Source organism: Somniosus microcephalus, chromosome 1 (assembly GCF_052327205.1).
Source record: "Somniosus microcephalus isolate GS21.2 chromosome 1, FLI_Smic_1.0, whole genome shotgun sequence".
In the NCBI taxonomy this organism is placed as follows: Eukaryota; Metazoa; Chordata; class Chondrichthyes; order Squaliformes; family Somniosidae; genus Somniosus; species Somniosus microcephalus.
The window spans coordinates 178515418-178528268 of record NC_140987.1 but is presented as its reverse complement, the minus strand read 5'-3'; the positions used below and the strand labels follow the sequence as shown (position 1 = coordinate 178528268).

The window sequence follows — 12851 nt, the reverse complement described above, 5'->3', positions numbered from 1 at the left end:
CGGTTAGGATCAGATCAGCCATGATCTTATTGAATGGCGGAGCAGGCTCGAGGGGCCGATTGGCCTACTCCTGCTCCTATTTCTTATGTTCTTATGATATGTAGCATCACATATTAGTTCTCCAATGTGTGACTGGTGAGCAACTAGGAAAACAAATGGTATGTTGGCCTTTATTACAAGATGATTTGAGTATAAGAGTAAAGACGTCTTACTGCAATTATATAGGACCCTGGTGAGACCACACCTGGAGTATTGTGTACAATTTTGGTCTCCTTACCTAAGGAAGGATATATTTGCCATAGAGGGAGTGCAACGAAGGTTCACCAGACTGGTTCCTGGGATGGGGGGAATGTCCTATGAGGAGAGATTGAGTACACTAGGCCTATATTCTCTAGAATTTAGAAGAATGAGAGGTGATCTCATTGAAACATACAAAATTCTTACAGGGCTTGACAGGGTAGCTGCAGGATGGATGTTTCCCCTGGCTGGGGCGTCTAGAACCAGTGGTCACAGTCTCAGAATAAGGGGTTGGCCGTTTAGGACTGAGATGAGGAGAAATTTCTTCACTCGGAGGGTGGTGAATCTTTGGAAATCTCTACCCCAGAGGGCTGTAGAGGCTCAGTCGTTGAGTATATTCAAGACTGAGATCGATAGATTTTTGAATGTTAATGGAATCAAGGGATATAGAAATAGTGCAGAAAAGTGGAGTTGAGGCAGAAGATCAGCCATGATCTTATTGAATGGCGGAGCAGGCTCGAAGGGCCAAATGGCCTACTCCTGCTCCTATTTCTTATGTTATGTAAAATCTTTACTCCAGCCATGTGAAGAAAGTGATTTTGCAGATTTTATTATATCTATTTACTTCATAAGAAATTCAGTTTTCAGATGGAAAAATATGATTTATTGGCCCATGTTTCATTATTTATTTCATCGTGCAAAACCAGTATCTTTTTCCTATGAGATGGGTTTTAAATGATTGTGAACTGGAGTTTTCACGTGCAATTCGTCCAAAATCAGCCAAATCAGCGCAAAAGATCAAGGTATTTCAAATGCAAGTTACATCCAGTGCAAATCGAGTTTCAGTGATCTTCTGCGCTGGTTTAAAAAACATTATGCTGGAAGGCGGCCCCGCCCACAAAACTGTCCACGCCTCCAGATATATTTAATCACCTTGGCGAGTTTCTGCTAATTGTGCCATAAATATTTAATTTACTAAGAAATTACTGTGCACCACTTAAACTAATAGGTGGTTCTGTATAGATATTAAGATCATTTTCAGTTATTTAAAATCGGATTACTCTCAGGTGATGGACTAGACACTTAAATGCTTAGTTTTTGTAATAAACTCATTTTCAGCTGTATTAATAAAACTGCACTAGGTTACTACTCTTAAATATATCAAGGAATATATTTTAATGCAAGGGGGAAAAAAATAAAATAAAATGCTGCTTGATGGTGCTGGTTCATGGAAGATTTTACGTTTGTGTTTATAGAATCATAGAATCTTACAGCACCGGAGGAGACCATTTGGCTCAGCTGGCTCTTTGAAAGAGCTGTCCAACTTAGTCCCACAACCCAGCTTTTCCCCCACAACCCTGCAAATTAGTCCTCTTCAAGTACATGTCCAATTGCCTTTTAAAAGTTATGGAATTTTGATTCCACCATCCTTTCAGGTAGTGCGTTCCAGATCTTATCAACCCTCTGTGAAAACATGTCTCCTCATTTTTCCCCTAGTTCATTTGCCAGTTATTTTAAACACTGGCCAGAGGAAACAGTTTTTCGCTACTTGCTCTATCAAAACTCCTCATAATTTTGAATACCTCTATTAGGTCTCCCCTTAACCTTTTCTGCTCCAAGGAGAACAATTCGAGCTTCTACAATTTTTCCACATAACTGAATTCCCTCATCCCTGGTATCATCCTGGTAAACCTCCTCTGTACCCTCTCCAGGGCCTTGAGATCCTTCCTAAAGATTGGTGCCTAGAGTACTCCAGCTGAGGCCTAACCAGAGATTTGTAAAGGTTTAGCATGACTGACTTGTTTTTGTATTCGATGTCCCAATTACAAAGACAAGTATCCCATACGCTTTCTTAACAACTTGCCCTGCCACCTTCAAATATTTGTGATTATGCATCCCCAGGTCCCTCTGTTCTTGCACCCTCCTCAAAATAATATAATTTAGATTATACTGCCTCTCCCAAAGTGCATCACTTCACACTTGTCCACTTTAAATTGCATCTGCCATGTGTCTGCCCATTTTACCAGTCTGCCTATGTCCTCCTGAAGTCTGCTACTATCATACTCACTATTTACTGCATTGCCAAGTTTTGAATCGTCCACAAACTTAGAAATTGTACTCCCTATACCCAAGTCCAGGTCATTTATATATTACAGGCAACTTTGTGTTATCCGGAGGCTAAATGTCTGGCAAGCTCGAGCCACTGGCAAAAATCAGGAGCCGTTTTTTTCTTTTCGTTGCTTTTTTCTCAACAGTCAAGCTCTGCAAGGTCTGTAGCTAAGCAACAGCTTCAGCTAGAGACGCTACAGGGACGCTTGCCGACTGTTTAGAAGCTGTTGCTAAGCAACAGGGTTTGTTGATTCACACGGAGCTGAAAATCTCCGTATGTTTCAACATTAGCGCTGGAGTGTCCGGCAGTTTTGAGGGAACGGCAACAGCTCGGTCCCGTCGGTGCCGGATAGCACAAGAAAAGCAATGCTCCTAATACTGACCCCTGGGGAAACCTCACTTTTTTCTCCAGTCAGAAAAACATCCATTCACCACTACTTTCTACCTCCTATCCCTTAACCAATTTCATACCCAAATTACCACCATCCCTTTAATAACATGTGTTTCTATTTTCCAAATAAGTTTGAGCGGAAACTTGAAACATAACATAACTTCAGAAAATTAATGCAATTTTGAGTGTCCAGATTGCTGATTGCGCCCAAGGCAGAAACACTTGGCCTTTGTATCTAAGATATATTCATTGCAAAACTGCCAGGCTCTTTTTTTTAATTGCCACGATGAAGTGAAAGATTCCTTTTCATAACTCCAATGTAAAAAAAAATCAACATTTTTAGGTAAGCCTCAAATTGAAACTTTTCTATGTATCTGCAGGTTATGATTTGCAGTTTAAACATTAATTTTGTGTAAACATGAGCCAGTCAATAATGAAAGGAATTGAAATTGATGATTTCACTGCCGATTTTACTATTTCAGCATGAATACCATTGTTTATTTTACAGAAACATCATCATGCGAGAGTTAGCTCCACAGTTTCACATCCCGTGGTCTATCCCTACTGAAGCGGAGGACATTCCTATTGTACCTACCACATCTGGCACAATGTGAGGCTGCTACAGATTGGTATTATATGTAGTAAGAATAACTAGCAAATTTGGATTAAACAGAGTTTTTTTCTGATTAAGGGAATTATCTTGAAATTTGAGCATGATGAATGTGTGTGTGTACAGAATAGTATTTCCTGCATTTGGAAACTCATCCTACTTGAATAATGTATATACAACTTGAAATGCTTTCTATAAATTCAGCCTATCTATTTTATGCCTTGCTGTATAGGATGGAGCTTCGTTGTGTAATAGCAGTCATAAGGCATGGGGATCGAACTCCAAAGCAAAAAATGAAAATGGAAGTGAGGCATCAGAGGTAAGGTGTAGTTTAATTTTTGGCCTTAACGGGAAACAATATGGTGATTTTTAATTGTATGTAAATGTCTTTTTTGAATTTTTAGCTCTATATATATTTGCAATATTGTCACCTTCAAACTGTTCCACTGCAAAAATCACAGCATTACTAAAGACTGAAGTCAATTCCAACACAACACAGGGTACAAACCCTCTTCTATCTTTGCTAGAACGTTGAGCCTTCAGAATGTATATTGATTGATTACTGGTGTTTGTTCACACAAATGGGATGTATATCATAAAATCTGGTATGTTATATCAATGCAGGTTTATATAAGCAGCATGCTTGAGAGTGCAATTTATATACTAGTACATTTTTTGTTCTGGCCATTTTAAAAGTCACAGGCCTAGAAATTCACTTGGGCGCGGGCAGCTCGCTCGCGCCCAAAAGTTAGCGCTGGGCGGGGAGGCATTAGCGCACACCGTATATTCGTCTTCTGCGCCCCAATTCGGAAGCGGGCGCTATACCAGGGTGTGCCCGCCTCCGTTTGGGGCGCTGCAACTGAATATCGGCGCGCTAGTTGCCGCAGCGCCACTCGATGCGGTGCGGCAGGCTGCGGTACTGCAGGCCTCCTCCTTCTCTTAAGGGGGAGGTGCCTGCAACGGCCAGAGCCCCGATCGCGAGTGCCGGCAAAAGAGCCCGGCACAACGGAGAAGTGCCGGGCTCCACGGAAACCAGCCGGCAATGCTGCGGGGGGGGGTGGAGGAGGCCGGGGAAGGAGGTGTGGGCAGGCGGCCGCCCGCACCTTCCGCTTTAAAGCGCCCCACTATGGCAGCAGGACGGCCCCGTTTTCTGGTCGCTGTTTGCGCCCGCTTCGGAGGAGGCGGCCGCAAATAAATATGGGGATCGGCGCGGTTTCGGGGCGTTACGGGCCACCGCGCACACCGATGACGTCATCGGTCCCGGCGCAGCGCTAACGGCTACCGCCGCCAATACCGCTGCACTCAATTTCCGCGCTACCACCCCGCCGGCGCAAAAGACCTCTTTAGGCGCTAAGTGGGCGCAAGGCCCACTGAATTTCTAGGCCACAATGATTTAACAGATCAATTAAAAAAAAAAAAGACACAAATTATTAATGCTAAGTGAAACCTTTCAGTATTCTTAATTAAGCCTCCAAGCACTTTAGTTACCAGTGCAAAACAAAGGAGGGTTTATATTTGTGGTGTGACACTGATTCCAGCCTTTTGCAATGTTAGGATTTTTGGATGCGAGGGTCAAATAGGTGAAAATAGCTTCAATGAATTGCCAATATGCTGGTTGTATCAGTGAAGTCATTCTCGGAATTCTTCTAATGTCTTTCTGTATGTCTGCAATCTCATGATTCAGTAAAACAAGAATGCAATATAAATGATCAAAAAGAAAGCTTGAAAATTAGCTGGCTATTTAACTGGAGAAGTTGATCATGTGATCACCTCCCAGATCTACCTTTAATGTCTGTCACAACCCAGCATATTTAGTCGATCCTGATAGTTATAACCCCTCAGTTCTGCTATCTTGTAAATCTTTTTTCCACCTTTTTCAGAGCCTTTATATCCATTTTGTAATATGGAGACCAGAACTGTACTCTTAAGTGTGGTGTAACTAAGGTTCCATACAAGTTTAACATAATTTCCCTGCTTTTTAATTCTATTCATCTAGAAATGAACCTCGGTGCTTTGTTTGCATTTTTCATGGCCTGTTAACTTGCGTTGCTACTTTTAGTGATTTGTAAATGTGTACCCCTAGATCCCTTTGCTTTTCTACCTCATCTAGGCGTAGAAATCCAGGAGATTAGTGCCGGCCGTTAAGGCCCGTTTTGATGAAAAAATGGGAGCCGACTTGCTTCTGGCGGATCCTGTGGGGGGCCGCCATGGCGGGCAGGTCGGCAGTGCTGCCGTTGCCAGCGCTTGCTGCAGAAATGGAAATGAGGCAGATTGTGACATCAATGAGTGTGCTCGCTTGACACGCTATCTGCTATATTCAACGTCGCTGCTTCACTTGTCGCCTTCTCTTAATCACAACCAGCTGACCAAGTGTTCAGCAGTAGGAAGGAGCCCCCAACAGTGCTATTTAAAGGGACCATCATCAACAACTTGCAGCTGACATGGTTTCACAGTTTGACTGGTTCTGTCTAAATTTCTGCAACTCTTGCAGCTTTCTAAACTTGTTTAAAGTTCCTGAGATCACAGGGAGTGTTGCTGCAAGTGGAGAACGCCTTCATTCTCATTTAAAGGCTTCTGCTCACACTACCTGCTCACAGTCATGGGGGCTCCAGTATCTTTGGGAGAGGCAGCGAAGAAGAGGAGAAGATGCTCGCAGAGGGTGTAGGGACAGGTGGGCTCTCAACATGAGACCTTACCCAACTAGGGTCTTCAGGGAGCACTCCTCCTACCTGTACCTAAGCCAGGAGCAGCATATTAGGAGGCTCTGCTTTACTAAGAAGGTGGCCACCTCCTGCAACCAGACCTGCAGCCTCAGAGCAGGGTGACCACAGCTCTCCCAGTGGCCCTCAAGGTCACCGTGGCCTTCTATTTCTTCACCAGCGGGTCCTTCCAGCCTGTAGCAGGAGACATAGCTAAGATCTCCCAGTTCGCTGCCCATCACTGCATCCGGGAAGTCCCAGAGGCCCTCTGCTCCAGAAGAAGCGACTTTGCTGCCTTCTCTCTGACCAGCGCACATGTGGCTTTGCCAAGATAGCGGGCTTCCCCATGGTACAGGGCACACACACGTGGCTTTGTGGGCACTGAATACCAATCCTGAGATGTTCCGTAACCGCAAAGGCTACCACTCGCTTAATGTGCAGTTGTTGTGCTACCACGCCCAGTGCTTCATGATGGTGAATGCCCAGTATCCTGTCAGCAGTCATGATGCCTTCATCCTGCGCCAGTCCGGTGTGCCAGCAATCTTCCGGCCACCAAGTCAAATGAAGGGTGGTTCCTCGGAGACGAGGGCTATCCAGTCTGCACCTGACTGATGACTCCCCTCTGCAACCCCACCGCTCGTGGCCCGCACTCCCCTCCGCAACCCCACCACTCATGTAATGATAGCTATGCTGCCACGAGGAACATCATCGAGCAGACAATCTGGGTGCTCAAGCAACGGTTCCGCTGCCTTGACTGCTTGTGAGGAACACTCCAGCACTTGCCAGAGTGGATGTCCCATTTCGTGTGGTCTGCTGCATGCTCCGCAACTTGGCCATCATGAGGGTGCAACCCTTGCCACCAGGGATTGCATGACCACTCAGGATGTGGAAGAGGAGGGCGGGAGGAGGCAGGCAGCAAATCCCTGTTCCGGATGGGCTGTCCATGCATGCATCATTAGACTCTGATTCCAATGACTGAAACCCCAGATCCCCATTGCTCATCACTTCCCCATCATGCCATCCCTCTGTCACAGAACGTCACGGCGTCCTCCTGGGCACAAATCTGAAATGAGAGCCACCACAAAACACACATTCCAAACAAAAATGATAAATTTGTCCGAATGGAATCAAAATTATAACGTCAACTAATCACACTTGAGCATTCACTTAGTTTCTGTCCTTCGTGTGCCTTTGCCTGCTCTAGTGCTCCTACACAGTGTTCCCCCAGTGGCTGCAGTGTGGCTGGTGGAAGGCTGCTGACTTTCAGTGGGAGACTACAGATGGCCTTGCAAGACGTCCTCGACCAGCTGAACCACCTCAGCATGGGCGGGAGCAGTCTGGGCTGGCTGGCTGATAGCATTCCTACTCCACCACTGCCACTGCCTGTCATTCTGAGAGGACAGCAGGTTGTTGCTCCACAGACCCACTGCCACTTCCCCGGGGCGGTGCCTCAGCAGTCCTAGCCATCTGTTGGAGGACAGGTTGCTGGCCTGCTGCGACACCCTGCAAGCCCCTTTCGACATTTGTAAACCCAGTGATGATGGCTGCAGTCTGAGCTTGCGTGGCAGCAAGCTGAGCTGCAGGAGAGCAGTCTGCGCTTCCACTGCAACACTGATGTTGGGTCGCATCCACCTGTGCTGCAATGGAAGCTGCGACATTACCCATCACACACAGCATCATGGCTGGGTCCAAAAGGTATCTCCTAGAGTTGTCCATCATTTCCATCCTGGGCTCCAAGCTCTGCGCAAGGTTGGCGCTGGACTCCTCAATGCTCCTTGTCACTGACCAGAGGCTCTCTGGCAAGCTTGCCATTGCACCTAGCATTTCCGTGTGCATAACCATCGCCCTTTTTCTGAAGGCCATCCCATCGCGATCATCATCCAAGTCCTGTAGAGCAGAACTCGTGCGTGAACTAACCCTCCGGGGAGCTGGCTCCCAAGCTCCCTTTCACCCTGGCCTGGTTGCAGCCCATTCATGCCCAATACCTCACCATGTGCAGATCCTGTCTCTCTAGTACCCTCCGCGCAGTGCCATTTTCTGAGCTGGTGTCTGCGAGTGTCAGCTGTAGTGCCGATGTATCGTCGTCTTCTCCTCCGTCACTGCTCCACAAATTGAGGGACAGGTTGGCCTGCTGGCAGTTGTTGGGTATCTGAAGGCACAAGGGTCGGGTTGTGGTGATGGAAGGGGGGGGAAAGCAACATCTCCATGCATACACCATCAGCAGCTTGTAAGTGAGAAGAGATTGTGGGATGAGGGGGAAGTGGAATGTGAGAAGAAGGATTATTTATGACAGTACCGTCATTATCAGCAACGGCTTCAACTTCTCCCGTGGCCACATAATCTGTCACTGCCCCTCCAATAATGTTGAGCACCTATTTCTCCAGGTCTGTGAGGTTCTGTATTGCGGCTTGGCCGGCTCCCATCTGCCATTGCTCCCTCCTGTTATGTGCCAACTTTGCCTGCAAGAGAAAGGGAAGTGTATCAGTGAGTGTGGGGTGATGTGCCTGCCATAGTTGAATAGCTGTTGGTGTGTGCAGGGTGTGAAATGTGGGTGTGAGTGTTGCAGCAGTGGTGAGGTTGTGAGGGTGAAGTGAAGCTCTGATTGTGAGGTATGAGTGGTGATGGCTAGATATTGCTGATAGGTGAGTGATGGGGGTGTGGTGCATTGAGCCATGTGTGAGGCTTGTGGTGCTGATGGTGGGATATGGCACTTGCTGAAGCCTTCACTCACCTTGACCTGCTGTGTGAGGTCATTAAACTTTTTTCAGCACTGGATCCAGGTCCTTGGGACAACACTGGTGGACGTGACTGAGTCCGCTGCCTCCCATAGCCTTCTGCAAATGTCTTTGGATGCCCTCCTGCAGGTACAGCACAGCCCACCTTCATTGCACAGCCAGGACCAAGGTCTCTAGTGCAGCATCTAAAAACCTTCTTGCTCGCTCCCTTGATTGCTGTGCCATGGCTTGATCTGCAATGACACTGAGGTGCTCCTGCAGGAAAGCACCTCTTCTTTAGGTAGTGCAGAGAGCCTAGGCCAAACATTACTGGCCATGAGACTGCACCCAATATTGCCGCTCACACACCCCCGTCCCCCCAGTTGAGCGCTAAGCAAATCGGCAGCATGTGTAGTGCGGAGATCAGCGTTCCAATCATTATAATGAACAGACAGCACGAATTTTGCATGCTGCCTGCACCACTTTGAACGGGCACAGGCAAATAGTGCTAGCTTGTGGGCCATATCTAATTTCTAGGCCTTAGACTCTTATTTTCCAAGCAGTATGTGTCCTCCTTATTCCTCCTACCAATATGCACCACTTCACAATTAGCTACAGGAAACTCTCATTTAAATGGCACCTAAATATCCAGAATTCTCTCTTAACCGGCAAAATTTATACTCCGAAAACAACACCTTAATAACTGTAAATGTTGCCGAGTCCGAGTCTCCCGCGGTGGCCTAGTTAGTCAGTGGGGGTAGTTTTCCAAACTGCCACTACTCTGCTTCTTGGCGCAGTCGGAAGTCATTGAAGAGTTATGGATTATCCTCAACTGGCAGTACTGTACTTAAATCAAGCATCTTCCACCATCCATTTAACACCGCATTCTGTAGGTGAGTACCCAATTACTATATACTGCACATTTCTTGATTTTTTAAAATTTTTCTTTGTTAAAAATAGCCTCGGTAGATGACCCTTTCCGTCATCCGGAATTTTTAATCAACCGGCACCATCCCAGTTCCGTTGGTGCTGGATACCAAAGAGTTTCCTGTATATTGAAATTAATTTCCCATTTCCACACCCATTCTGCAAGTTTATTAATGTCTTTTTAAAATTTTGTCGCAGTCTTTCTCAGTAGTAACAGTGTGCCCCAATTTGGTGTCATCTTTTTTTATTCATTTATGGGATGTGGGCATCGCTGGCAAGGCCACCATTTATTGCCCATCCCTAATTGCCCTTGAGAAGGTGGTGGTGAGCTCCCGCCTTGAATCGCTGCAGTCCGTGTGGTGAAGGTACTCCCAGGGTGCTGTTGACAGGAGTTTGACCCAGCAACGATGAAGGATCGGCGATATATTTCCAATGGCAGGGGGTTGGGAACCTGTACAGGGAGACCGAGGAAAGGGAAACCAGGATAGAAGCAAAAGACAGGAAGGAGAAAAGCAAAAGTGGCAGAGAAATCAAGGGTTTAAATCAAACATGGCCACAGTAAATAATAATTCTAAAAGGTGTAAGAGTGTTAATAAAACAAGCCTGAAGGCTTTGTGTCTTAATGCGAGGAGCATTCGTAATAAGGTGGATGAATTAGCTGCGCAAATAGATGTAAACGGATGTGATATGATTGGGATTACGGAAACATGGCTCCAGGGTGACCAAGGCTGGGAACTCGACATCCAGGGGTATTCAATATTCAGGAAAGACAGGCAAAAAGGAGAAGGAGGTTGGGTAGCATTGCTGGTTAAAGAGGAGATTAACACAATAGTAAGGAAGGATATTTGCTCTGATGATGTGGAATCTGTATGGGTAGAGCTGAGAAATACCAAGGGGCAGAAAACGTTAGTGGGAGTTGTATACAGACTCCCAAACAGTAATGCTGAGGTTGGGGATGGCATTAAACAGGAAATTAGAGACGCTTCCACAAGGGCACAGCAGTTATCATGGGTGACTTTAATCTACATACAGATTGGGCTAACCAAATTAGTAACGATACCGAGGAGGAGTAATTCCTGGAGTGTATATGGGATGATTTCCTGGACCAATATGTCGAGGAACCAACTAGAGATCAGGCCATCTTAGACTGGGTATTATGTAATGAGAAAGGATTAATTAGCAATCTTGTTGTGCGAGGCCCCTTGGGGCGGAGCAATCATAATATGAAAGAATTCTTCATTAAGATGGAGAGTGAAGTAGTTGACTCAGAGACTAGGGTCCTGAATTTAAATAAAGGAAACTACGATGGTACAAGGCGCGAGTTGGGTAGGATGGATTGGGGAATGTTACTCAAAGGGTTGACGGTGGAGAGGCAATGGCAAACATTCAAAGATCGCATGGATGAACTACAGAATTTGTTCATCCCTGTTTGGCATAAAAATAGAACAAAAAAGGTGACTCAACCATGGCTAACAAGGGAAATTAGGGATAGCATAAGATCCAAGGAGAGGACATATAAATTGGCCAGAAAAAGCAGCAAACCTGAGGATTGGGAGCAGTTTAGGATTCAGCAAAGGAGGAGAAAGGGATTAATTAAGAGGGGGGAAAATAGAGTATGAGAGTAAGCTTGCAGGGAACATAAAAACTGACTATAAAAGCTTCTATAGATATGTGAAGAGAAAAAGATTGGTGAAGTCAAGCATAGTAGGTCCCTTGCAGTCAGAATCAGGGGAAATTATAATGGGGAACAAAGACATGGCAGACCAATTAAATATATACTTTGGTTCTGTCTTCGCAAAGGAGGACACAAATAACCTCCCAGAGATGTCGGGGAACATAGGGTCTAATGAGAGGGAGGAACTGAATGAAATCAGTATTTGTAGGGAAATGGTGTTAGGGAAATTGACGGGATTGAAGGCCGATAAATCCCCAGGGCCTGATAATCTACATCCTAGGGTACTTAAGGAAGTGGCCCTAGAAATAGTAGATGCATTGCTGGTCATCTTCCAAAATTCTATAGACTCTGGAACAGTTCCCCTGGATTGGAGGGTAGCTAATGTTACCCCACTATTCAAAAAAGGTGGTAGAGAGAAAACGGGGAATTATAGACCGGTAAGCCTGACATTGGTAGTGGGGAATATGCTAGAGTCCATTATAAAAGATGTTATAGCAGAGCACTTGGAAAACACCGACAGGATCGGACAAAGTCAACATGGATTTACAAAAGGTAAATCGTGCTTGATTAATCTACTGGAATTTTTTGAGGATGTAACAGGCAGAATAGATAAGGGAGAACCAGTGGATGTGGTGTATTTGGACTTTCAGAATGTCCCGCTTTCGATAAGGTCCCGCATAAGAGATTAGCGTGTAAAGTTAAAGCACATAGGATTGGGGGTAAGGTACTGACTTGGATCGAGAACTGGTTGGCAGATGGGAAGCAAAGAGTTGGAATAAATGGGTCTTTTTCCGAGTGGCAGGCAGTGACTAGTGGGGTACCGCAAGGATCGGTGCTGTGACCCCAGCTATTCACAATATATATTAATGATCTAGACGAGGGAACTAGATGTAATATCTCCAAGTTTGCAGATGACACAAAGCTGGGTGGGCGTGTGTGCTGTAGGAGGATGCCGAGAAACTCCAGTATGATTTGGACAGGTTGGGTGATTGGGCAGATGCAGTATAATGTGGATAAATGCGAGGTTATCCACTTTGATGGCAAAAACAGGAAGGCAGATTACTATCTGAACGGCAATAGATTGGGAGAAGGGGAAGTGCAACGAGACCTGGGTGTCCTTGTGAACCAGTTGCTGAAGGTAAGCATGCAGGTGCAGCAGGCGGTTAAGAAGGCCAATGGTATGTTGACCTTCATAGCGAGAGGATTCGAGTACAGGAGCAAGGATGTCTTGCTGCAGTTGTACAGGGCCTTGGTGAGACCACATCTTGAGTATTGTGTGCAGTTTTGGTCACCTTATCCGAGGAAGGATGTTCTTGCCATGGAGGGAGTGCAGCGAAGATTCACCAGACTGATACCTGGGATGGCAGGAATGACGTATGAGGAGAGATTGGGTCGATTGGGCTTATACTCGCTGGAGTTTAGAAGAATGAGAGCGGATCTCATTGAAACTTATAAAATTCTAACAGGACTAGATGCAGGAAGGATGTTC

At 45.8% G+C, this 12851-nt stretch overlaps 1 protein-coding gene across 1 annotated transcript in view; it reads left to right on the top strand.

Annotated features, from left to right (window-relative positions):
• ppip5k2 (diphosphoinositol pentakisphosphate kinase 2) overlaps positions 1–12851 on the top strand; it is a 207207-nt gene that overhangs the window by 37955 nt on the left and 156401 nt on the right. Inside the window, 2 exon segments of the mRNA XM_085987698.1 lie at positions 3246–3347; positions 3580–3666. Coding sequence (XP_085843824.1) covers positions 3246–3347; positions 3580–3666 — 189 coding nt within the window.